The sequence below is a fragment of the Poecilia mexicana genome, unplaced genomic scaffold, assembly GCF_051168715.1.
Source record: "Poecilia mexicana isolate PSO_F unplaced genomic scaffold, ASM5116871v1 scaffold_2, whole genome shotgun sequence".
NCBI lineage: Eukaryota > Metazoa > Chordata > Actinopteri > Cyprinodontiformes > Poeciliidae > Poecilia > Poecilia mexicana.
Window position 1 is genome coordinate 30,466,172 of NW_028263371.1, and position 27,573 is coordinate 30,493,744.

General features: G+C 39.2%; 1 protein-coding gene across 1 annotated transcript; it reads left to right on the plus strand.

Moving 5' to 3' along the window:
* Positions 1-1,992: 1,992 nt before the first annotated feature.
* On the plus strand, positions 1,993-27,156 carry LOC106930326 (heparan-sulfate 6-O-sulfotransferase 3-B-like). Its single transcript, XM_015007785.2, has 2 exons — positions 1,993-3,134; positions 25,850-27,156. The coding sequence occupies exons 1-2, from the start codon at positions 2,593-2,595 to the stop codon at positions 26,607-26,609; spliced, it is 1,302 nt and encodes a 433-aa protein (XP_014863271.1). The 5' UTR covers positions 1,993-2,592; the 3' UTR covers positions 26,610-27,156.
* The last annotated feature ends 417 nt before the right edge of the window (positions 27,157-27,573 follow it).

A 27,573-nucleotide genomic window follows, 5' to 3' on the forward strand; every position in this document is an offset into this window, starting at 1 on the left:
TCCAGTCACTATAAAATACCTACATATCTGTTGGTGCATCAGCCCGACTCTGCTGCTGCTGCTGAAATTGGAAAAGAACTAAAACGCATTAGCAGAAACCCCGCACCAATCCAATCATCATTTCTGCGAAATTTTCAGTCTCATTTCTCGGAGCGCCGCACACTGCCGCGGCCAGCAGAGTCAGCACTTCCCGAGGGTTATTTCTCATAAAGGCGTGCGGTATGCACCAAGCGCCGGGGACCTTGTAAATACCTCTGCTGCACAGTCAGAACAACACAAGTCTCGCCTCACTGCTCGGAACATTAAAGGAGTCTCTTTCACATCGGGGCTCTGACTTTAATAGGCAAAAAAAAAAAAAGCAGTTTCTTTTCCATAAAGTGAGCTTTGCATCATTCTTGAACGAGGTCTTGCAGGTAAAGTGCATGCTGACATAAGACGTTATCATCACCTTGGCAAAGTCCAATGGTTTTGTTTCAGCTTGACCTTTAGGAAATGCCTCTAATTGTGATACTTTTCATAACAGATTCCTCTCATGTCAACCCCCGGCTTCTCCCAGGATGTGAGAGGATGGCACAAACAAATTAAGGCACAGACTAAACTCCTATACAGATTAAGTCAATGTCAGGAGGAGGGGGCAAAGAGCACTCAGTGATGAAAGAGGATTGAATACAATGCACACCAGAGTGCCGCCTGGTTAAATCCCTTGATGGAGGGCATCTTAGGCAAAATAACAAAAGCTTTTGATCAGCACAGGCTTAAAGAAAATCCATTACAGACGACTAAAATGCCTTTAGTTCTAGCCTCTGCTGTCCACACAATGCTGTAAATTTCGCTCGATCTTCATTAAAAGCTCGAGTCAATCTGTATCAGTGGTAAAGGGAAACCTATGTGGGATGGTGGCTGTGAGCGCTCTTGCACATTTCCCTCACATACGGTGCCAATTATTGACTTGACATGTTGGAATCTGTCCATGGTGCTGAAATGAATTGACTGGTGCTCACCCTGAGGCTTTGGAGCGCGGCAGCATGGGAAACTAAATGATGGAGAGGCGTTGTTCCTGATCTCCGTGGAGACCTGCTTATAACATCTCCACTTGTCCTCACTTGGATCTGAGGCATAATCTCCCGTAGATGTGCAACAAACAGCATGAAGTTAAAACCAAACGGCATAAAAGAAACAACAATATACCAATGGATATACATAGTTTTGTACTCGCAAAAAAAGACTTAAATGAACAAAAATTCTGTTGACATGTATATCATTTACAAAATCCTGCTTATGCTTCCCAAAACAATTCCTAGATTAAAGAAAATCTCACTACTCCTGCAAGCTTTTATTCCCCAGATATTTCATTTAATGTGTGTGTGTTTTCGTGTGTGTGATTAGAGGAGCCGTTGCGTCATGGACTCGGCAGCCGGGACAGATGACTGGCGCAGATGTTGGGTCAAGTTAGCCAAATCCACACCGAAAATGCTACGAGTGGCTCTTCAAAATAAAATGCAGACAACTTTAACTTAGTCAATGTGTCTCTCTTATTTATTTTTACTTGCACAGAAAAATAAATGCAAAATCGACCTAATCCAGAACCTTTAAAAAGTTTTTTTCTTCTGGTATTTCACATTTTTAAATGAGCAGAAAGAAGTATGACAAAAGAATAGGATTCACTGAAGTTAAAACTGTGGACTTAATTTACTAAGTAGGTGGTTGGTGTGACTGGATTTTATTTATTGCATGCCATATTTTTAAATTTTTCTTTTAAAAAAAATACCCCGTAAAATGTTATGAAAATAATGTTTCCTTTTCCTACTACTTTATCCTTAAGTGCTACTTTGAGTTTGTATATTGCTTTAGATCCTGAATTTTTGGTTGTGATCTGACAAAATATGAAAATGTTTAAATACTTTTTAAAAATAATTGTATTTTTATTAATGCAGAATATGAATTAAAAACTTATATAGAACCTACATAAGCCATCTATAGCAACAAAGGGTGATTGGTAATATGCTGGAAGAAAAATGGATCAAAGGCATTAGACCACCTTCAGTTTACTCGACAAGCAAATGTTGCGTCATTCTTTTTTATTTCTTTTAACTACAAAAAATATCTGTCATAAAAAAATGATAGGAAGAAAATGTGACTAAGTAAGTTCACGTTTTATTTAGAAAGTCTAAACCGGAACTCCCATTATTGATTTTGGTGAACTTGACGTTGGACCCACCAGCTCAGATACCGATCAGCAATTGGCAGGTCAGCCGAGCACGGACGCTCTGAACGCGGGGATGAATCGTTTCCGTCCCGGTTGCATTGCGAAAGACTGCCGCTGACAGTTTGTCACTTTTTAAAAGCGAAACATGTCTCATTAGCCTTCGTTGCTTTATTGACAGCGTGAAGTTTGCGGAGTGAGGTGTTCTGGTGCGGGACGAGGCCAGTCCAGTGCTGGAAGTGTTCATGTTGGGACCTCAGCTTCAGTTTCAGCTGGCGGCAGCATCGCGAGTCCAGGCTGAACGTGCAGGATGAGACCGGGGCGACAGGCGCGCGACTCGGGCATCACGTTCAGGTTTGTGCAGGTGGCGTGATTCACATACCCCCACCATGGAGGAGAAGTTCAGCAGACTCATTTTCATCCCCATTGCTGCGGTCATTTTCCTAATGATCGGCTACCAGTATGTGTGCCCGGCGGACAGCAACACCTGCCGCTTCAGAAGTGACGAGAAGGGGCTCGTCCAGCAGCGCTTGCCGGCGTTCGACTCGCTTTACTCGGAGCCGGAAGCGGACGAGGACTTCCCGGCCAAAATCACATCCAAGTTCAACTTCACGGAGCGGGACCTGGACAGGCACGTCGACTTCAACATCCGAGGGGATGATGTGATGGTGTTCCTGCACATTCAGAAGACCGGCGGGACGACTTTCGGTAGGCACCTGGTGAAAAACATCCAGCTAGAGCAGCCGTGCGACTGCATGCCTGGCCAGAGGAAGTGCACCTGCCACCGGCCAGGCAAAGCCGAGTCGTGGCTCTTCTCCCGGTTCTCCACTGGCTGGAGCTGCGGCTTGCACGCCGACTGGACGGAGCTGACGAGCTGCGTGCCGGTTGTGATGAACAAGAAGGACAAGAAGAATGTCCAGAAGAACAAAAAGTAAGTGCACCACACTCTGATTTTCTTATTAGTCAGGCGCACAAACAATTCAGTGCATAAGCAGCCAAATATGCAGGCATTAATCTGTCCTGTCAGTTTCAACAATTCAACAACAATTTTTTTAAAGAGTGCAAAGAAAAATTAAAAACAAGTCAAACTGTAATTTGAATGCAAAATTATGTTGCATTCATTCACTTTATCCCAGTGCAGATAGGGGTATTTAGAGGTTATTTTTGGATATTTCACTTTAAAATAATGTGACACTTTGACTTAATATCGTTTTAATTCACAATAAGAAAATCAATTTCCAATTCTAAATTCAAACCGTTTTGAACAGTTTTGATGTTTTTTTTAGGGTAACTAGATGTTCCAATGAAGGGAGACGAGGAGAAAAAAAACTATCCTAAAATTAGCATAATAAAACAATATGTAAGTCTTACTTTCCTTTGTTCAAATTGCAACTTTCTTTATGCAACAATGACTCAGCAAAAAAAACCGAAAGAAAAAAAGGTATTTGAGACAATGTAATAAAGAAGTTGTGTGCTCAATTTTGTGCCACAAATACTTTACTATATTGAATGTACATATTCAGATTTTCTTTATGTCATTAAATGCAGTTATAGTTGTAGTTTGGAGGTATGAGAGAGTCGGAGGGGGGACTTAACTGTGACGCAATTTGTAGAGTTGTTGCTTTGCAGCAAGAAGATCCTTCTGCATGGCGATTGCATGTTCTCTCTGGGTACTCTACCTTCCTCCGATGGTCCAAAATCACCACTTTTAGATTGATTTGTCTCTTGGTCACCTTACAATGATTATTTGAAATGTAAACGTAATGGACTTTTCCTCCCTTTCATTTCTGCAATAAAAATCTCACTTTTGTCAAAATGTCCTATTTTTTATGACATTCAGTCCACCAACATCAAGAGCTGACACAGCTAAAGTAAAAAAAAATGAATACATAAATATAATTCTTATATTTGAACATGTCAAATCGAAAGGTAACATTAAGCAAATAAGGTTGTTTCTGGGTGTCATTATTCAGCCTGAATCTTCATTTTATTAGTACTTCTACAATATTGTTTTGAAGTATTTTAGACATAGAAATATCTGTTTCTAGCATTTCAATTGAAAAATCTGGTTTTATTTATGTTTTTGAATGCACCAACACATGTAGATGACAACAAAATGAAAATAAAAAAGAGAAAATGAAGTAATTAGTAAAAATAAAATGAAGCAATTCTCAACATTTGATTTTGATGAAAACACAAAGCCTCCTCCTAATTCACTGTTTCATGTGAAATTTTCAGCTTCTTTATGCCAGTGAACGCACAATGATAAAAAGCTAATAGAAATAAAAAAGTAAAAACTTTTAAAAGATGTTCAAGGTTTGGCTCATTAAAATTAACAGTAGAAAATGTTAAAAATCCTTGGAGCTGGCATCGTATGGAAAAGTTGTTTCTACCTGTTGAATTAAAAGTGAGCTTATTGTTTTAAGTCGTCATTGTTTCCCCTGTAAAAAAAAAATCCACTTTGTGTCTTTGACTGTACCAACATTCAAGAAGAAATAAACATTACTGGTTAAAATTTTCCAAGTTAAACCATTTTTTTTACCATTAGCCAACATTGAATACCCAAACTGTCTTTTTTTGGCCACCTTTAAAGATGGACTATTACTCACTAAATGAAGCTTTATGTATTATTACTATTATTATTGGGCAGGTGATATCTGTTCTTTAAACAGCAAAGCATATGTATTTTATGTTACTTCAGATAATCAGAAGCTTCACTTACCATGATAAATTATAAGTTTTTTCTGTTTGACTTAGTAGTTTTAGCAGGTCTTGCACAAGATTTATCTTATTTACCCTTATTGGCCACAAAAACATCAGACGACTCCAAATAAAGTCACATAACAGGAAATTGGGTGTGTGATGCCTTATTGGCAAGTATAGCCGGGTAAAAAGGTGATAAAGATGCGGCGTTAACAAGCACAGCACACGTCAGCACCGGAGAGTCGCCTCTAACGCATTCGGGGCCCAGCCAGGAGGAAAAAGGGCTCCTGCTGATCCGAAAGGTCTGTTTCAGTTTCCTGTAATTACAGCAGCAACATGGCTAATCTTAAGAGAATAAATCACTTAAGCCGACAGGGTCCTCTGAGGTGTGTGGCTTATGTGTTCGAAGCCAATTTGGCTTGCAGCTAGTTCAGAGAGCAAATCTCCATATGTTACTGAGAGCACCAGCGTGTGTCGGCGAGACCAAGGAGGGCCTTAAAGAATCCTCAGGAATCCATTTGCCCCCCTAAGTGGCAGCCGTCAGACTTAATTTAACACTTGGAAATAGTTTTGAAGAGGTGTCTTAAAAATCAACACCATGGGTGAGTCAACAGCACTCCAGCCGTCACTTGTCCATTCAGTATAATGTTGGACAAGAGGAAAACAGCAGTCATCAAAGAACAGCACTGCTGGCTGCCTTGAGTTCATGATTAAAGATGGAATCAAATGTGCATTTTATTCAGAGTCATGTTTCACAGAGCAAGTAAGTGCTCAACTGGCACATGTGGGTGTTGATAAGTGAATATTCCTCAAGACTGCTTGCATTTTGTCAATTGACAGCCTCTATATAATGTGCATCTATCAGCACAAAGTATTGGTTACATACGGAAAACGAGAGCGTATATAATTTTTCCTCATTTTCTCGAGATAAGTTATTTTCTTAATGGTTTTCTCAAGATCACTACGTAACTTCCAGTTTTTTTGAGTTAAGGAGTTAATTTCCTGTTTTTGAGGTAATGATTTCCTAAAGGTTTTGTCGAAATAACGAGTTAATTTCCCTTTTACTCAAGATAACGAATTAATTTCCCGTTTTCTTGAGATAACGAGTTCAGATCCCAATGGTTTTCTAGAGATAATGACTTTGTTGGAACTGAGTTATTTTAGTGTTTTCTTGAGATAACGAATTAACTTTCCAATGGTTTTCTTGATATAGCAACTTCATTTCCCAATGGTTTTCCCAAGATAGTAACTTAATTTCTTGTTTTCTTGAGATAGTGAGTCAATTTCCTGTTTCTAGAGGATGGCGAGTTAATTTCCCAATGCTTTTAATGAGTTCATGACTTCATTTCCTGTTTCCCGCATGTGCTTTTTCCCCAGTTGTTTTCTCAAGATAATGAGCTAATTTCCCAATGATTTTGTTGAGATGAGGAGTTAATCTCAAGAAAACAAAGTCTGGTTTCTCAACATAAGATGTGTGCCACGGCAGAAGGCATTTGAAGGAATGAACATGAAAATGAATCAGGTTTAGTGATCAGATCAGTCATCTCGCAATCTCCAGAAAACAAAGGTTGGTTTCTCCAGATTAACTTATTATCTCAAGAAAACCATCAGGAAATGAAGTTATTATTTTGACAAAACTATTGGGAAAAGGTATAGGTGGAAAACATCCACTCTTGGGCAATTTTGTTACAAATTCTCAATTGGATTCAGGTCTGCACTTTGACTAGGACATTCTAAAGATATAGATATGATTTGATTTGAACCATTTCATTGGTTCAGAACCATCTGCTTCTAACAGGCTTTCCTTCAGGATTGCCTTATATTTCAGATGATTTGATATTGGAGTGAAACATCCTTTATTACTGCGCCATAAGGAGTTCACAGGGCCAACTCCTCAGAGAGATTCAGCGGTTTCCTCAAGGACAGATCTCAACCTGTTTACTAGCACTTATAGTGATTCCTCCATTTACAATATGTCTGTTTTACAAAGGAGGGTGTCGAATTTGAGCCAAATGCATCATAACTCGGTCGTTTTCTGAGAAATTGCCAGGCGACCTGTGTCACAAATCTGTCGTTCTGAGTTTTGATTTCCCCGAGGATGATCCCCACTTGGTTTCCTGACTGTACAGCTTTAAAGACAGAAATGTCAAATAAGCAGTATATATATATATCTATATATATATAACGCGCATGAAAAAAAGAAAAACAATTCGGTGAAGGTTCCTGGTCTTTTAAGGTTAAGATTGCCTAGTAAGGGCCACATAGGGATGATCCGCGCTCTCACCGGGCTCTGTCGGTACTGAAAGGCTCTTTTCCTGTCACTTCAAGGTCCATCATGGATTGTGACACAGACGTAGATGGCAGCGCGGGGAATTGAGCTGAGTTTGTGCATGAGTGTGCATGTTTGCAGTCATGGTTTTTTTTTTTTTTTTTTTGGTCTCTGTAATGCTTTTTTTGGTCACCAAGTTTTCCTCTACCTGATGTTATGAGACAACTGTGAATTCAGACATTTTTCTCTCATCTTATTGCCGTAGAGGTCCAAATTTTCACAATATGTTTATCTGAAAGGATACCTCATCTTATACAGGTCACATATATAGCAAGAAGGATGCAGTCAGACATGAACGGGAAGGAGACCACCCACACTTGTCTTGAGGCTACATCCAGAAGGTTTTGATAGTTTTCAAAATGAGGCTTATGGGATATCTATCAATCTATATATATATATATATGTGTATTGTGTAATATAAAACTATACTGTGATACTCTAATATGTAGTACTCAGTTGATTCCCTGTTTCTTCCTGGTAAATTATTTACACAGCATAAAGGGAAGAAGGCCTGTAAAAGCTCAGGTCTTGGAAAACTATCAAACATGAGTTGAGGGTTATGGATTTTCTGTCAAATTAAGGTTGTTTACCATCACATGGAACTTTCTAAATTTATAATATTTATAAGTTGCAATGATTTCTTAGGTTTAAGCCTATTTATGTTCTCTGGAGTAGGAGCTGATGCATATTTCAGAGCACCTGCCCTGTTCTCCATTATCTATCTCATCAGTTCAACTTCTTCAACCCTTACCAATAGTGAAAAAACATCGACAATTTATGTAAATTGGAAAGGCAGACTGAAGATACAAACAGCTCAATAAAATAAGCGGAGAAAAACTCTAAAATATTTGATTAGGGAACTTGTTAAAAATATTTTTACAAGCAATTTTAGCCTTTACCACCATTACCATTGCTAGATGTAACAGTAGCTTCTCCATGTCATTTCTAAACTGGAAATATTTCTACCTTGAGTCTTTCAAGGATTCCTACATATAGGATTCCCAACATTTTGAAATCCTACATGTGTCATGGCAGATAGTTTAAAAGCTCAAAAAGGAGAAAACTAATTTACTCACTTTGTTTTCTCCTTGATTGTTTTACTTCCTCTACTGCAAATGTTTGCACATCAAAACCAACTTCTATACTGTATTTTCTCCTTTCTGACACTAAAGTATCTCTATCCACACAATGCTACTGTAGTACTATCTGATTTAGTAGGATAGCTACTGACTGTTCTAATCATATGTAAAATGTATGAAGTTAAAACTTTTGGTGAATGGTCAGTTTCAGACTCCATGTAGTTCACTGTCATCACCTGCAAATTGGTCAAAAATCTACTTTTGATAGGCTGATCATTCCTGGTTTCTTCAGGCACCATGTTCACCATTAGTTTGCTTTGTTAGATATTTGTTCTAATTACTTGAAATAATAGACATTATATTTCTCCCTATAAGCTTTAGTTAACAGATTTTGTTCAACCAATTAAATAAATATATAAAAACTGAAAGAACTCTCTAAGTGTGCATAGAAAGGTGTGATTCATGAGTCTGCTAAAAGTAATTTTACTAATAAGACGTGAGACTTCTTTATATCGCCATCTGGAGTTTGCACTCATTTACCTACAACTTCTTCAAAGACCATCTGTAAGACATTGTAGCACTTTGTGGCAATAGTTGGAAATATAGGGCTAAGCGTTATGGTTAAGGGATGAGCAGACTGGCATTTTGTTGCACTAAACCGACAAAATGATGGAAAGTATGAGCATTTTTTTGGTCCAACGATTTAAACACAGAGGGTTGTTTCATCCCAGCTTCTTGTCTTATAGCCAACCTCTTAAAATCTTGATGATGACCTGGGATCAGATCAATAAACACTGCATCTATGGTTCTATTGGAATCATACTGATTAATAAAAAAAAGTTCCGCCTTCTATTTAGGGCATAAAGTGGTAAAATTCTGCATTTTCTAACGATAAAAAAGCAAAACAAGGTGAGTAAAAATGTCTTGTGTAGTATAATTCTATGCTGTAGACTTTAAACTTTATATTTTTGTGGCCATGTTTCTGCGGGGCGGTTATTTAACCTGTTTGTCGCGAGAGGACCCAAATTTGGGTCCTCTGCGCTTGCCGCAACAAGATCGATTGAAAAAACATGCTATACATTTATCAATATAGGCATATTGCATATCCACAGATCGGGAAAAAGCTCTTCTAAATGATACAAACAATATTTTCTACATCAACAACACCCAGCCTGAACACGAAGTAGCTTGGTAAAACGAAACGTAATTAGATGCTAACGAGGCTAACGAGGCATACGCGGTAAAAAATGCAACAGTGAAAGAGCAACTATTCCCAAAGCCCACAAACTATCAATCAGAGTAAAGCCGAAGCTCTGCCGTTTCCAACAATACCAGAATCACCACGCTACGTGCAAAACTCACTGAACCAGCAGCTGAAGAAGAAAAAAAGAAATAGCTAATTTCACGAAGCGAAAAACATAAATTCAGTCCTACCTTTGCTGTTTCGTGGTCATAATCCTTATTAGACTAAATATTTCCACTTGGTTCGATAATCCATTTTCCCTAAGTCCATCTCATACTGTTTTCGGCTCTGCCCAGAGCCTCTTCCGCCTCCTGGGCTTCCATATAAAAATGTAGAGGCGAACTCCGTCAATGCACGTCACATGCGTTTCCCGTCCTCTAATTGGTGAATGGCTTTAGTTTCCGTATTAATGTCAACGCCCTCGGATTCTATTGGCTCTGACGGTTCGAAAGACGTGTCAATCATCAAAATTGGCCAATGGGATCCCGAGAAACCGCCCCGCGTAAGTTTGCATATCTGTATTGAGAACTGCATGGTTTTACTTGCAGAGCGCAGAGCGCAGACTAGAGACTCCAGGAGGAAATTTTTTTTCAAAGGAACCCCCAAAAACAATTGTTATTAGATGTAATTACTTATCTATGACAAGTAATCATTTATTCTATAAGAATAAATAATTGAAACAGAACCTACAGAAAAAAAACTGAGAAAGTTCAAATGGCACAAATTGTGCCAAAATGGCTAATTTGGAAGGTCCGCCTAGATTTTTATCAAGTAGTACCTCTCTAAAACTCATGTGATTCACTTTCTTTCCATGAAACTTGGCACAGTAAAAGGTCAGATTGTGTACTGTTGTTTACTACATCCAAAACATGTAGTAAACATGCTTTGAAAGGAATCTTCATATATTGAACTGGGTTTTTTTTGGCGGAAATAGATATTTTGCTTAATTTCTGCTGTGTATCATATTAATTCACTTTCCTCAGTAACAGGCAGGGTGGGTTTTAGAGCTGTAACATATTCTCTAGAGTCTTGCCTTTATTTTGATACCAAAACAATTAAAATAAACTCTGTAGTTCTTGAGATACATTCAATTCATTTTGGGCATGTATTTTCAACCATATTTCTCAAAAAGAGGCCTAGAGATGAAGAGGTTTAATATACAGAAATATGCGGAGCTGTCTAAATTTGCTACTCGCTTAATTCTTCACCATCTATCAACTAATGAAATATCTGGGCCTCGGAGGGGTTCTTATGGGAGGATGACCCACAAATTCTTCACTACTCTCTTCATACTGCATACAGAATGTTAGGAGTACAAAATGTAGGACGGTATTGTTTGTCAGTGGACACATTGTTGAGCTTCAGATCAGATTTTTGACATCAGACAAACATAAGTTGTTTAAATGCAGAATCCAGTTTTCAATTTCTTAAAAAAGTCTTAAATTCTTGCATCTAAAATTGAGGCCACAAGATGTGTTTGATTCATTCAAAATGCAGGGCGGCCTTAAATATGTAAAATTTGATCATGGTGGGAATATTTATTCTCATTTATTGGAAAAGGGCTACGATTTCACGTGATTTTTTTAACTACTATTTTTCTTTAATATTAAAAAAAAATGCTTGAAAGCTAAAATATTTCAACGTGGCAAGAAAACATAAACAGAGGTAATCCGTGAAGGGATCTTTAGGCTTTCACCTAAACTAATCTTACCGCCATCACAGGAAAAGACGAATATTTTGTACATTTGGTGTATGTTCCCGTTCCTGCTGGTCCGTTACACAGACACTCCATCTGTCTGCTTTAGAGATGCACTTTACAGTCACCTTGAAATCACCTCTCTCCTACACATCCTTCCACCACTAATGAAAGCGTGAAAAACGCAGACAACTGCTCAATGTTACATAAGTGCCTCCACGCCTGCACTGGGAATGTTCTATGTTGTGTCTTTGACAGATAAGTATGTTCCGATATGCAGGAATAACGACCAAGAACTGGAAGGGAACAAGTACCGGTGAGCTCCCTAGTTAACGAGAGCTTGTTAGATTAATGCGGTATGTGAATCTTGTTTACAGAGCACACCAACAAGCTAGTAAAGAGATTTGATTAAGAGATTTGTAACCAAGTCTTCTTTAGCTGGTGTCTTCCTTTGCTCTTTCCATCCTTTATCCATTTACATCTATCCATCTTCATGAGTTCTTTTCTTTTTCAACTTGAGAAAAAAATCTAAACTAAAACCCAGAAGAAGTGTCTTTGAATGCTAACTAATTGCTTTTGTAGGGCTTTTCTTTCAGCATGGGGTTACAGCACTCGCATCACAGCAGGTAATGTAATTGTTGTAAGACCAGACGGTAAACCTGCTTCAGTCACTGTTCTGCCACGCTTAATCTCGGCCGCAGGCCTCATATGGAGCACTTAGAAAGTGTAACCTTGTAATGAACCTCATTATTTCAGATTTCAGCTTGTACTTGTACTTTTAAAAAAAGGCACCATACTTAAGGTTCGAGCTATTCTTCTGGTAAGAATATAATAACTGGGGTGACAACAGCACTAAAGGTTTCAGTTTTAAAATACAGAAAGATAATAAAATAAAAGTCTATCCTCTGTCACTGCATTCCAGTAATCAGAGATTGGCTCATAGGGGTATAGAAGGTCAATGAGAGAATCCTGGACATCTCTCTGCCCAACTAAACTCTCCAGCTCATTCTGGCGGATACTTGGCCACAAAGGATATACTTTCTCACTAGTGCCAGGGTTTTCAACTCTAGGCCTCAATGGCTGGTGTCCTGCAACTTTTAGATTTGTCCCTCGTACAACACACTTAACTGAAATGGTTGAAGTACCTCCTTAGTGCAGTCAAGTTCTCCAGAGACCTGTTAATGACCTTATTATTTGACTCAGGTGTGTTGAAGCAGAGACATATCTAAAAGTTGCAGAACATCAGCCCTCGAGGCCCAGCGTTTAATACACTTCTTAGCAGGAGATTTTTTCGGCATACCCAAAAAATCTCCAAAGGGAATCTTCCAAAGAAAGGAGCCCAGCAGGGCTCTAATAAGATACCTGACTAACCTCAGCTGACTTGGATGTAGTCCTTCTGGCCACCTGGTACTTGTCTGCTGTTTTAGGAGTTCCAAGTACTAAATAAGCCCAAAAGTACTCCCTGTTCTGATGCTCATCTTCTATCACCACTTCTATCCGTTCTGGTTGCCAAAACAACTGGAACCAATGACCTTCAGACCAAAGGTCCTGGAAGACATACTGACCCTGTTCTCTACTCCACTAGAAAGTTACCTTTGGGTGAGCCATGCCAGGTTACTGAAGATAACCTAGAGACATGGGTTTAACTATTCTGAAGATATACACTGTAGATCAAGTGATCTGAGCTCACCGTCACATTTGGGTTCATCAGGTCGGTAGGGCAGTCTCTCTCACCAACGGATTAAACTCTCAAGCAGGTGGTGATAAGTTGACACATCTTGTAAAGAGTCAACGCCGTATGTCCGATAACAAACCTCAAAATAACGTTAAGGTCCAAACCCCAACAAGACTATGTAATCTTAGCTAATGAACAGTCAAAGCATTCCCTTTTGCAACTCAAAATCATAAGGAAACAATCCTCTTGCTCACCAGACAGGATTTCACAGATGCATCAGCCAGAGGTCTGCAAGAATCCCCTCACTCATCAGTCCGGCTTACCTGGACATCTATGGATTAGAAAGGAGTCCTGCACTCCTGGAGTTGGTTTTAAGAGACCAAACAGTTTGAAGAGTTTTCCCACACACACCTGCCTGGCATGGCTCAACCAAAGGTGGCATTCTAAGTCCTAAGAGACAGGATGGTACCAGAAACAAGGATGGTCCAATCTCCACTATTGTCATCCACCCAGGTTACAAAACACCCAACCTTCCTGGAGGTGGTGGTCCCACTTGGAGACATAAATATAAAATTGTAAAAATGACTCCAGGCTAAATAAAAAACTCAATAATTGCCGACAAGAAAACTACTGGTAAATTCCTAATCAATTAAAGTGTAGATATCTAAAATTTTAGCACCTTTTTCAGACAACAGCTGAAATTTCGATCAAATCATTTGCTAAGATATTGTAAAAAGTCCTCCAAACTTTGGATGGATATTATTTACAGGTCAGATGGTCACTGTTCTTATTTCTAGTAACATTTTTATAATTTTTAAACAGTAATTATCACAGTCAAAATTGTCTTGTTATTTTGTGGGTTAAAACACTGTAATACATCAACTTTGAGAGTAGGCAAAATTGTATTTGCTATGTATGTTCTTTAGCTTAGAGGACAAGAAGACCGCAATGACCTTTGGCAGCATTTTATTTGTTGAGCTTTTCTGAAATCATTGCTATGAACAGATTTTTTAAATTACTCTATTGTCCTCACTATTCTGATTTTGCATAGACACTTACAGGTATTCAAATAAAATAAAAAAAATTATATTGTGGATCTTGCAGGTTTTATTATCACCTTTCAACCTGAGAAGTGTATTTTTAGGTAAAAGTGAAGATGTTGATCTTTTTGAAAAGTAGGCTGACGAAGATTAAAAAGATTCAGCGTTTGGTGTGCATTCACACTCATTTCCTCACACAACCCTGGCTTACGGGTGGATTCGGGGCAAATGACGTCAGCTTTTTGCTGATAAGGTGTTGACATTTGGTGTTCCTATTTGGGCAGCGTTTTAAAGCACCAGCTTGTTAGTGCCGTCTGTTGCAACATAAAAAAATATGCAAAAAAGAAAACGCTTACCAGGTTTACTACACTTTATATGTCAAAATCATATACTTTATAGATTAATATGTAGGCATAACAGTGTGCTAAATCCATTAACTTTTTCTGAATGAAATTACCAAAAAGTACATTTGTATGAAATATTAACCCAATAAGGATTTCTTGTATTTAGAGATTTGTTGGAATAAACTTTTGTTCTTTCTAGAAAATGAAATACATTTAATGGAACATTGTGTTTTTCTCTTTTCCAATAGCTAGCTTAAATGTCAGTTAGCTATACTATAAATACGCTAACTTCATAAATGCTAGAAATAGGGATGACGTTAACCTGTCATTCACAGGTTGTCATTCACAATACAGGGGTGTCAAACTCCAGTCCTCAAGGGCCGCTGTCCTGCAGTGTTTAGATGTGCCACAGGTAAAAAACAGTGGAATGAAATGGCTTAATTACCTCTTCCCTGTGTAGATCGGTTCTCCTGAGCCTTGCTAATGACCTAATTATTCTTTTCAGGTGTGGTGCAGCAGAGGCACATCTAAAAGTTGCAGGACAGCGGCCCTTGAGGACTGGAGTTTGACACCCCTGTCACGAGAGGACCCAAATTTGGGTCCTCTCGTGAATGACAGGTTAAAGTACAAAAACCCAAAAAAGTCAGTCTGTGGTGTAAAATGAATTTCTTTGGAAGGTATGCCAAAAATTAAACAAAAAAAACAAACAAAAAAAAAAGATAGGCAAAAAGGATAACCAAATTATTAAACATGGTGGTCATAGTATGAAGGAAGGAAGGAGAATATCTGCCCATCAGTTTTTAATCTTAAACTTAAGCAAAATTTCATCAAAAACAGACCAAGAACAAAAATGCTTTGGAGTGGCCTAGTCAAACTCCAGAGTTACATCCGATTGTGATAGTGCTGCAGACTTGATGGCAGTTTTTAGGACCAGAGGTGTGGAGGAATATACTTGCACACAGGGCAATAATGGTGGCCTGGATAGCTTTTCCCCCAAAATAAATTACATCATTTGAAAAGTGCTTTAAAACAAACAAACTTACAAAAATAAATCTGAAATGATTAACTACACAAATATCTGTTCCTAATTCTAAAAATATATCTTGAGTGGTCAAATGGAAATGAAATATCATAGCTAATTCACTGGCTAGAGGTAATGTAACATTTTACAGCTACTAGTGTAGTACTCACCATTTATGACCAAAAATAGATTTCACAAAGACATCAAATACTAAAGTCCCCCTTTGCCAAATCTAATTTTAGTCACTTGAGAACAAAGGGACAAACAAAACCAAAAGAAGTAGAAAATAATCCTATATGCCTTGGAAATAAAAGGAAATGTAATAATACAAGTGGATGGAAACCTCTTTTTTATATGAAAATACTATAGCAGAATGACTTTGAACATGGGCATAATATAACTTTTTAGCAAGTGATCATTTTAACTTTACTGACCTTTTTCCTTGTTTATTTTATTGGATTGAATAATGTACAATTAAGAGATGTTAAGCTCTCTCCAGAGTAAGGAATGAGAGTATCTCATAATATCAGAAACAAGAATTTAAAAAAGCCGCAGATTGTCAGTAGAAAGAAGCCTTCTTGTTTAAATTGAATTTTAAAAATCTTGTTTAAAGACGTAATCCTATGACGAAATATGGGACAAGACTGAAGACACTTATCAAATAAACCCAACAAGAGAAACTCCTTGCAGCACACAGCGATGTCAGAGATATTCAGAGGATCTTGGTAATCTCCACACTTCTTGCTGGGATTAGGGGCAGTCTAAGAAAGGTTTTATAATGCTTCGAAGGAAGGGGGGAGGAGGAACGAAGAGTGCTAATCCAGGCGTCCGGATTTGCATTTTGAACTCGCGGAATGAGACTGCAGAACGTTTTGTGGCTCAGACATCGCAGGCGACCAAATCAGTGCTAGACATTCTATAAAGAAAACTAGGCAGTTACCCTTAAAGCATACAGTACCGTTAGTTTTTATGTTGCGTCACATTACAGCTACAATACAGTCCACTCAGATTGGATAGAGAGCATCTGTTAATTATTCATTAGTGTTGGAGATTTGAAAACTGGATTTAGGTCTGGACTTCATTAAAATGCACTGATCAAAACCAAAGATTTTCAAACTTTTCATACTGTGTAGAACCCAAGCTTAAAGTAATCAAGGGCCATTATTTTCTCCATTCTTGTGTTTTTTACATGAGAATACTTTGTTGTAAAGCATGCAGCTAATTATTGTAGGGTTAAGGATTTTTGCCTTGATTGAAGAAAGGTCTTGAGTTTTTAGGTCTTTTTTATTATGCTGGTTTAAAAAACATTTTTAAGCTATTCCCAACAACAAAAAGAACTTTCCTTGTCATGTTTTAGGACAGTGACCTTAAAAGGGGAAGAAATGAAACATCGCTAACTAAGGAAAAATACTGTGCAGTATCCAACCTTTTTCCATTCATGTGAATTCATCATTATTGTCAGGAAGTGGGTTTGAGGTGGTGAGGAGAGACACAGGCTGAACCCAGGTTGTAGTGAAAATGATGTGATTTAATGAAGGAAGCTCAAAACAGTCCAGGATGACAGGCAGCACGGCAGAGAGGTTAGCATTAGCAATTACCGTTAGCCACTGATGACACTGAAGACTGAATAGGAGAGCTAAGCTTCACCAGGACCATCCAGTTCAACTGGCCAGCACACAACAGACAAAACTGACATTAGACGAGGACCCGACAAGAGACAAAGACAACAGGTGGACTTAAATACACAGGGAGGGTGATCAGGGAATGAGACACACCTGGGAAGCAATCAACAGGGAAGACAGGACAGGAACAGGACTAAACACAGGAAACCTCAAAAATAACTACACAGAAAACACAGAACATAACAATTATAAAGCAAATCTTAAAAAAAAAAATGACAAAGTGTCCATTTGCATCAGCTTCATTTGCTTGAGGGCAACCACAATTTGATTTTTTTTTTTTCATTAAAAATGCTGAAAACCATTTATTATTTTCCTTTCACTTAAACCACACTACCTTGTGTTGGTCTGCCACAAAAATTCCCAAAACAATACATGAAGGTTTGTTAAAGTTTTCTGAAAAAGTCAGAAACATACTTTTTAACAGTAAAGTCAGAATTTTGAGTTTAATGTCAGAATTCTGAAAAAAAGAATAAATACATTTTCCAGTGGCCTAATCCTCTTAAGTAGTTTGTTGATGTAATGTTACGAAACGGGAAGATGCTTAAGGGACATGAAAATATTTTTGATGCATTGGTTTTGCTTTCATTTACTGAGGTAAAATACTTAGGAATGTCAAAATATGACGAGGGAAAGAGGGAAATACACATATAGAAGATGTTAAAGGTGAATAATCCGTGATAGAAGCAGCGTTCACACGTTTCAAACAAGCGGCCTGCCTTCCTGCAGTTTGTGTGTGGGTGGATGTGACCTTTGCAGTGTACAGTCTCCCGTTTATTCTTCCTATATCTACATGAACCTCGAGCACCAGCTGACACCTCACCAAGCCGTAAAAGATTAAGATACCAAGCAAAGGTTAAAGCTAAGTCGCCGAAGCGAGTAAAGCTTCACGCTGCCGATTGTTTTTAGCAGAGGGCGTCTGCGATGCTGTGCATACCGTGGGCGTGCTTTTTTGACAACCAAATGAAAGAAAGCCACCAGAAAAATTCTCGGTTTTACAAATGAAGATGAAGATTTTCAATCGCCTGGTTTTCAGCTTTAAAATAAAACAAATAAAAAGCATCTCGGTGCTTTAGGTTGCCCAGACGTCGTGTCTTTCCGGAGGTGTTCCCTTCTTGAGTTCCTTCGCTTTTTTACGCCAGCATCCCCGGGGCGTTTGCTTTTATGGCCTGAAATAGCATCTCGTTTATGGGACCGGCAAGGATCGCCGTGCGGCTTCGGTCCCCTTTCTCATCAGCGCTCTCCCAATAAATCTGGATTTCTCTACACGTTACCACGCAGTGCTTCCTGCTGACATTTCATACAGCTGGGTTATGTTTTAGAAAAAAGTGTGCTATTGATTAAGGATAAAAGAAAGTCTGCTATGCTGTGTGTTAGTTTGTCAGTAAGCCTGCTGTGCACAGATGGGGATGGGGATCGTTCTGCCTGTACTTGTCACAGGAAAATTAAATTACTCCATTAAAGAAATTAGACAAGTGAAAATGGATCTCGCTTGACCTGTTGGTCCGAAGACTGATGCCAGAAGACTTCATCCATCTCTGTCCAGTTCAGAAGCATCGGTCAGGCATTTTCCTGTCATATGTTTTTACATAAATGTGCTGGATTTGGTGTCCAAGTTTCATGTATACACTTGAAACAAGGTCTTTACTATGGGAGAGGATTTGTTTTCTCAAAATGATGCCAGAATTCGGAGAGTAAAGTAAATTCTGAAGAAAAAAAGGGCAAAATTCTGAGAAAAAGTGAGAATTCAGACTTTTTTGAAAATAAAAAAATAAAAATAAAAAACTTGAACATTTCTGAGCTTGAAAAGTCGAAAATTTGTCAGGAAAATACTCAAATTTTCAGATTAATCTCAGAAATTTTCTGAGCTCGTAAAGTCGAAAATCTTTAACTTTTGGAAATTCCTTGAGTTTCAAAAATAGAACATTTTCGACTTTTGGAGCTCAGAAATTTCCGAGTTTTTTCTAGAAGATTTCTGAAATTATTCTAAAAGATTTTGAGGGGGGGTTTTTTGGTGGAAAATTTACCATCTGCAATGGCTTTAATAAGCCATCATACTTTATAGTACAGAATGAATGAGAGAAATATGCAGAGGTGCAGCAAATTGAAGAATCAAAGCAATAAAGTCTTCATTTCTGATCGTTTCTCAGCTGTGCGGTAATAAAATCCAACTACAATCAGTCAATATATTTCAAGCTGAAATCCACATACTTGTTTCACAGCTCTGTGTCGGCATTGGGAGCTACGACCACCTGCTCATGTGGGCTTACTTTGTCCCACCACAGAGATATTTCAGTTTTTAATGGACCTAGTTCATTTAATTTACCCTGCTCTGTCAGCAGACTGACTGAAAGCATCTTATATGTGAAGGAAATGGTCACTAGGCAAACATTACCTAAGCTTTCACTGTTTAAAGCTCTGGCTATCTCAGTCTGGGCCTTGAGATGTGCAAACATGGCAGATTACTGATTGAAAGAGCTTGAAAAGTGGATACTTGATGTATAGAACTCATTGAATAAGGATGAGGTTGAGTCATTGCAATTAAGCTATTTTTCAGAACCCTTCCCCACACCCCTAATCGAGAAGAAACGTGATGTGTTTTCATGCATTTCAAAGGCCAAAATAAATCGGATTGTTGTCGATCCACGTAGTTTTTCTGCGGACTGCGTCTTCGGCAGTATAAATAGTTTCCATCAAGGCTTTTATCGTGAGCCTGATGGTGTCCTTGATGGCAGTGAGTGAATTAACAAGGCAGATATTGATCTGCTGCTGTGAGTTTCCTCTGTAGCTTTTTTTTTTTTTTTGATGGTGATTTAGAGAGCGAGGGAGAGACAATCAGTGAGAGTCAGAGAGAAAGCGATCGATAGTGTTTGCAGCTTTGCTGTGTGGAGAAAGGTGACGGGCTACTGACGAGGCGTTCGATGGATCGCTAGCAAAATGCGACCAGTTGATTTAACCTTGCATTTGGGAACGCTTGGGCATGATCTCACTGACACTGTGATGTTTTGACAGACAATGCACTCTGTGACAGTCGCTCCACTGTCTGCTACGTTCAAGCAAGTCTCGCTTGGAAGGTTGATTTCAGAGGTTTCTAAAAATGCATGTTGGATTGGTCTCAGCCTTCTTTGAGACAGCCAAAGAGATGCTGAAAAGCTCTCAACTGACTGAAAAAAACCTAAAGCAAGACTTCAGCTTCCATAGTAAAGCTCATACTAAACAACAACAACTTAACTCAATACTGATTCTAAGCACTAGAAAAGTAATCTCCATCTTGATAAGAACGGTAAAAACAAACAAAAGGAGCTTTTGTTCTGTGGAGCAAAGAAACAAAACTAGACTTTTAGGTCCAATGGACCAGCAGTTTGTCTACAGGGAGAACAACGAAGCATCTGCAAAGACAACACCTTGCTTTCAGTGTCGCATGATGAGACTTTGGGGCCTCTTTGGTTCCTCTGGCACTGAAAACCAGCTGGGTGTGTATGGGAAGATGGATTCAATTAGATATCAGGATGTTCTAGGTGAAAATGTCCTGGTATCTGTGAGGGAGTTGAGTTTTGAACAATGATCCCAAAACGTAAACTAAACTTTAAAAAGCATGGAGAAGAAGTTCTGGAAGAAACTGGAGTGTCCATCATAGATGAACTTCATTCAAAAAAAATTATAATATATATAGAAATAAGTGGTTTCAGGAAACATCCAAGAATATGTATGGAAAGAATATGTAGACTGTACAATCCACTGACAGAACCTTAATCCAGCATGGCTGTTTGTCCCAATCTGCAAGAGGAAGCCTGAGGAAAACCCCCAATTTTCTATGATACGTGAGATAAAATGTTCAATCAAAGGGGGCATCTTGGGTAACCCCAGCCTTGCATCCAAGAGGAATTACTCTTGACCTTCCTAATATGACCCCGCCGCTGTCCCTGACAAGAGTAACTAGAGAGCTTTGACATTTGCTGCTCTTTGTCAATAGGTCACGATGAAAGCGAAGAAGCAAAAAGGCAGGTTTGCATGGACACTTATCGATCGACCTGTCTTGTGGTTTAGCTGTTACAGATAGCTGATAGGCAGGGGGGGAGGGGAAAAAAGTGAGCTGTTCTCATGGAAGCACAACAAAGGCCTCTACGGTGAGGAGCTCATGTTGGTCCGTCTATCCATCGCTTTCCAATCTACTCCGCTAAGATGGCATAGTAATTCACTTAGTTCCCACTGTGGGCTGCTATTATCTATGGGTGGTGTGTCTGTCAGAGGGTGCGTGTTGTACCGTGCCATCACCACATCACTCGTTTAAGTATATATCACCGCTGATTGATATCTTCTGTCTGGCTCTAATTGCTAAATTGTCGACCTTTGAAGCTGCTTGGCTCTGTGCTCTTGACTCGGTGTCTTTGCTGCTTTCTCAATCACATTTCTGCTAAGCCGTGAAGTGAAATCATTAGACGTACACGACTAATGATCTCTTTACATCTAATACACAGCAGATTTATAATGACGGCTTAAACTGATGATACTCATTGCATATTAATGCAGTGCATCGCTGATAGAGTCTAAAATTACCGGGCTTTCTTAACTGTAAGTCTGAGTGTATTACCCCAAAGAAATTGATTTTTTTCTTTTCACTTTTGCAACCCACAGTACTTTAATTTTGTTTGGTGGTATCAGAGTAAGAAATCTAAGCCACGCATTTCTCATTTTTTGACTTCTAAAACGTAAGAAATTTTGCATTATATTCTTTTCTGCTTTAAAAACCTTTTAAGACACACAGGGAATCGGAGAAACCTGCACCTTGCAGACAAACTGGCAGACATAAAGCCAGTCAAGGAATTACTAACCAAGAAAGAATGAACCAGATAAAGGGCAGCTGTATACACAAGAGGGATGATGGGGAATCTGGAGCAGATGTTCTGATGGGAGTGGAAATTAGGTGATGTGGAAAGGTGGCAACACATTTGGGACTTCTGCTGTACAAGAAAAAGAGAAATCCTAAATAAGGAAAGGCATTGGAGACATTGTAAAGAAGTGAATTCTTATGATTAAAGCTGCTTGTGTAACCAATAGTGGCAGATAAGTCTGTCACAATAAGCAATAAAACTATATCATGATCAATTAAAACAAGCTCAATCATTTCCATGTGCATGATTGTTTATTTTGTTTTGCTCCCTTTCTGCCAAAGACTGAGTGAGAAAAGCTTCGGTCTGCTTTATTGGTCTCAACTGGTGCTTTTTTTTTAAGGCCAGTTTTCTTACAGAGACTTCAGTATCCATTTTATTTATTATTTTACTTATTTATTTTGGATATTTAAAATATCTTCCAGTTCCACTGTTAAGTTTGTTTGAAATTAAGAGTTTATTTCTATTTAAGAGGGTGTACTTGCATTATTATGCAATTGCCATTAGATTACTTGAAAATTATCTCAAAATGACAATATCACTTATCGCAATAATTCCTGGGACAGTTTATCGTCCACCAAAATGCACTATAGTGACGGAACGGTTCATAGAATCATGTTTAGTTTGGTAATGTTTTTTGTTCTGCTCATCTTTTTCATTCTTCCTTTCTGGTTTTAAAGTAATAGCTTTAAATTCAGTGCAGTAAAGTCGTCTTGTGGTGGAAAGAAAGCATGACAAGTACGCGCCGATGAAGACAAAACCGAGTATTTTTACAACAGCAATTTGTATGTGAATTTTTATACCACAATGTCAGGAAACTGTTGTCCTCAGCAAGACTCCAGCTCATTTCAGTTGGGAGGGAGCAAACGAGAAGAACATTTTATGCAGATAACAGGAAGGCTAAATAGGAAAGTAGTAAATTAAATACTGTTTTTACAGAATCACAAGATAGTGGCCTTGAAAGCAAAATAAAATCAGCTTAAGATAGATTCGGCAGAAAAATTCTGGAGCATAATTCAGTGTAAAATAGTCTGAATTTGTTTTAACTCAGTGGTAACAAGTGCAGTGAACCATGTCGAACACACAGCTCCGGGACATCCATGACAAACAGAAGTTTGAGTCCTACTGTGGGGGATTTTTCCAGCTTTGCTGACAAAAACTGTAACTCAAACACTTCCCAAGGTGAAATGTGCCACTGTGTTTGTCTTGGCCCACCCTTCGCTCAGCAGCAGTCCAAACTCGGGCTTGACCAATCAGGAACACACATGGGCTAATAAACGTGGTAAATACTGTGCCCAAAACAGTCCGCTGGGTTTTTCCAACAAGCGACGAAATGCAGTGTAGCACCTCCTAAGACGTATTCCCTCCACAAACCCCCTACTGCAAAAGGCAGCACACCTTTTTTTATTGTGTGGCTAATGAAAACATTAACAACTAATGAAACAAAAGAAAAATCTGTCTGAATTTTCCAGCAAATGGACAGATTTATGTGTTTTTCTTAGGTAGTGTAGAAGCTGTAAAATCTTTGAAAATAGCCAAACAACAATAAAAAAGTCGTTTGGGGCGCAACTGATGATTGCTTGAGTGCCGCCCTGGGTGGAGGGTTTGGTATTTATCTCCATCCATCTTCCTATCAACTCTGATCAGGTTTCCTGTCCCCACTGAAGAAAAGCAGAACGAGGCACCGGTCGCTATCTTTCACTGCTGGTCTGTGTTTCCAAAGAGCTCAGTTCTCGTCTGAGCAGAATGTCTTCATGGCAAACCTTCTACTTATGTTTCTTTAAATAGCAATGTCTTTTAATTATGTATTAATTCAGCATAGGTAAAACATGATGTAGCTAAATGTAAAAAAAAAAAAGTTCAGCTGGTGATTCTTGCCAGCCGTTATATGTAATGGAATTCAACTTGTTAAACTGAGGATTTTTTTGCAGATAGATTTTTCAGATGAGCTCTTTGTGCTGCGGTTAACTGGAGGTTTGGAGGTATTAAACTGCGGAGTAAAAATAAAAAAAGTCAGGCTTTTGCTTTGAGCTTTTATATTTTTTTTTTTTCAGCGTGACATCAGGTCACAGTGATCTGCACGCACTGGATGACCATATTCAATTTAGCTTTTATCTATGTAGCTTCCCTTCAGCAAAAAAAAAAAAAAAAAGAAGTTAAATTATTGAATTTTCTCCAGCCCACCCCCACCTTGCTTATTCAGCCACCTCACTTTCATGGTAGTTATCAGCGAATCAATAGATAAAAGGAAAAAAATAAATAAAAGCCGTGTTTGTCAGTTGAAAGGTTCCCTTGCAGCTAGGTTACAGCAATTTTTAAAGTGCTGTTTGTGGCAGATCGGACTGATTCAAAAACAGGAAAGGAAAAGAAAACTCATTACTGGTGGTAGGAAGGGGCAAATTGATGTGACAAAAACAAGAATAATTCCACATTTGTAGGATATTAAATTGTATGCACGCTTGGCTTGCGTTTGTTTCTGTGTCATTATTCTCTAACATCCTCAGACGCACTCTGTAATGTTTTTTCATTTAAACTCTAATCAGAATTTCTGTGCACTCCTCGTGCTCTCACCTCTGAGGTATTTCTTCCCACTCATGTTTCTTTTTCAAACTGCAGCAGGATATGAGAAATTTAATGTATAGTTTCATCCTCCTTCGCTCTGCTGAAAAGTGTCTGACAGTGTTTTTTTTTTTTATTTTAATTTTTTTTTTATTCCCAGACATTTTTCATCAACCTTAGGATTGCACTGCACACATAGAAATTGTCTCCTTCTAATACCGTGCGCTGATGTAATTTGAAATTTGATGGAAATGAGGAAAGCAGTCTTGCAAAGGTTAATAAATATAAGCAAAATCCAATGTAAAGAACAGCCTTCAGAAGTCAGCTAATTAGTGAAAAAAAATGACACCCATCTGGAACAACACTGACACTCTACAAAAATGCAACATAAACCTCCCAGATTGGACATAACAGATTAATTGCACAATATGATTGACACCATCAGCAAGTGGGATGGAGGGTCTTTGGGTTTGTCCTGTGAGGACAATGTCCTAGTTGGGAGGGGGGGGGGTGTCTGGGTTTGGGGCATCTGGGGCTTGGGTTATTAGAGAGTCACCCCCTGGGGCTGTGGTTCCTGCCTGAGTGGGGTTTAGAAAGGTGACTTTCTGGCAGTTGCATCTGGTGCCTTTTGGAGAGTCTGTGCTGGCAGACATAGGTTACCGGTCTACAATGAGACCCTAGGTAGGTCTGGGATCCTGGGGGCAAGTTGTCCTTGGTGTGGATTCCTGGCTGGGCCTGAGCTGCTTGAGTCCTGTGGGAATTAGTCACAGGAGGTTTTGGCCGGTGCCTGGCCTTGGCCCAGGTATCTCCGTTGCTAGAACTTGGGGCCTCTTGGAGAACATTTTTTGCCAACTCTTTGCAGATGTGTTCTTCTTTAGGGAGTGTATTCTGCCATTAGGGAAGGGATCTGCAAGAGGGCAAAATCAGTCTGGGTGTCTAATGCCTTATGTGTTCTCGGAATTGACTGATTTGTTTATGCTGAAGTGACAAAGGCGATCAGCTCATTCTACACCATTAAAATGAAAAGGAGAATCGCAATAAGATGAAGGTATGTAAAAGTTTGAGCAACAAATAATCCCGATGGATTTGGGATGAAAGGAAGGATGGACACTTTCTCTTCAAAAGGCTTAGTTAACACAATTACCAGCAAATGTTGCCACAACTGTACAAGACTTTTGGATCAATGTCGTTTAGATAGTGCCAAAGTTTAGCAGAAATGTTTCATGCCCAACAAATCACACCAGCTGTCAGTTACTGTGGTGAAAGTCATGACTTGAGTCTCCAGTATGTCCAAACTTTACAGGTAGTCGAGTGACAAATCAAACGTATTCTTCAGCTTGTATTGAATTAATCCAAGCGTGCTTATCTTGTGCATCTCTGTCTTTACAGGAATTTCTACTACATCACTATGCTACGTGATCCTGTGTCACGCTACCTCAGTGAGTGGAAGCATGTACAGCGTGGGGCTACTTGGAAAACAGCCCTCCACATGTGTGATGGCCGCCCTCCCACTCAGGATGAGCTTCCCGCTTGCTACAGCGGGGAAGACTGGACTGGTGTGCCGCTCACAGACTTTATGAACTGTCCCTCGAATTTGGCCAACAACCGTCAAGTGCGCATGCTGGCTGACCTGAGTTTGGTGGGGTGCTACAACATGTCCTCCATGAGTGAGCTGGAGCGAGGCCGCGTGCTGCTCGCCAGCGCTAAGGCGAACCTGCGCAACATGGCCTTCTTTGGCTTGACGGAGTTCCAGCGCAAGACGCAGTACCTGTTCGAGAGAACTTTTGGGCTGCGCTTCATTCGGGCCTTCACCCAGATCAACAGCACGCGCGCTGCGAGCGTGGGGATAAGCGAAAAGGTGCGGTGGCGCATTGAGGGGCTCAACGCCTTGGACGTAGAGCTGTACGAGTACGCCAAGGAGCTGTTCCTGCGGCGTTACCAGGATAACCGGCAGAGGCAGCACCAGGAAGAGCGGATCAGGAGGCGGCAGGAGAGGCAACAGAGGCAGCGGCTGCACAGGAACTATCTGGTTGAGCTGCTAAGACTGGGAGGTGGAGGAGTGGAGGAAGAGGAAGAAGAAGAGGAGGTGAAAGTGCTAGAAGAGGTAGTCACCACCGAGGATTACAGTAGCCAGGTGGTGCGATGGTGAGGAGCCAGAACATCACAGCACTGACTGACTGCGGATGAATTTCATCGTTTCCTGTGACTCAGCCGGGACCTCTCACCCTTCACAGGCTTAAGGCGTCAGACTGCCGAAAGGTGTCTTAATATTTACGATGGATGTATTTGCTATAGCAACATGAACATTTTGTATTTATATATTTTTTTTCTTATGGCTAAATTTTGGCACTGCAATAGTGGAAAATGTGTTTATTTATTCAGTTGCAAGTGCTTTGAATGTTCTCCAGGTGGTGAAAATATTCTTCATGTTGCGCAATAAAAGAAAATAATACAAGGATATGAAAATATGTATAATATAAGAGAGGCCTATTTATTATTATATTTCCTAAATGATGACTGGGTCCTTGATGTCCTGTTTGTTATTTAGCTCTATGTTGAAATCTTGTGACTCTGTGGTGTTTGGCTTTATAAGAGTATCAAAGCACAAACTTGGCAAACTGCAGTGTGTTTTCTTCTTTCTGACTGAACTGATGAAACAAACTGTTACAAATGAACCAATAAAATTGGTGTAACAAGTTGATTTCATTTTATTTGACTAGATTCTTATGATTTTTTCTTAGAAGAAGTGACACAAATTTAACAGCTATTGCGCACATTTCCCTACACAACTGGAAAAAATCTGAAGTAGAAAATAAAGAGTATGAGGAACTACTTATAATCCCAAACTTTCTTTCCTTCCTTCCTTCCTTGCTTCATCTTTGTGTTCTTCCTTTCTATGTTTGAGGCATTCCTTTCTTTTCCTTGTGTCCTTCCAAGTTATATCTACCATAACATCTTGGTTATTACATTTACAATAATGCTAAACAATTTTTTTTTTACAAAAAAGCTATACAATCTGGGCCTGCTTCAGGAAAATTGATCGCCCCAAAAACCAACAACTAGTTGTGCCGTCATGCGTAGCAACAGCTATCATCAAGCATTTCCAATAACGC

Excerpts from the sequence above, each read along its gene's own strand:
- LOC106930326 (XM_015007785.2), top strand. The coding sequence starts at position 2,593 with ATGGAGGAGAAGTTCAGCAGACTCATTTTCATCCCCATTGCTGCGGTC. Across the intron at positions 3,135-25,849 it reads AATGTCCAGAAGAACAAAAA|GAATTTCTACTACATCACTA; the intron begins GTAAGTGCACCA and ends CTGTCTTTACAG.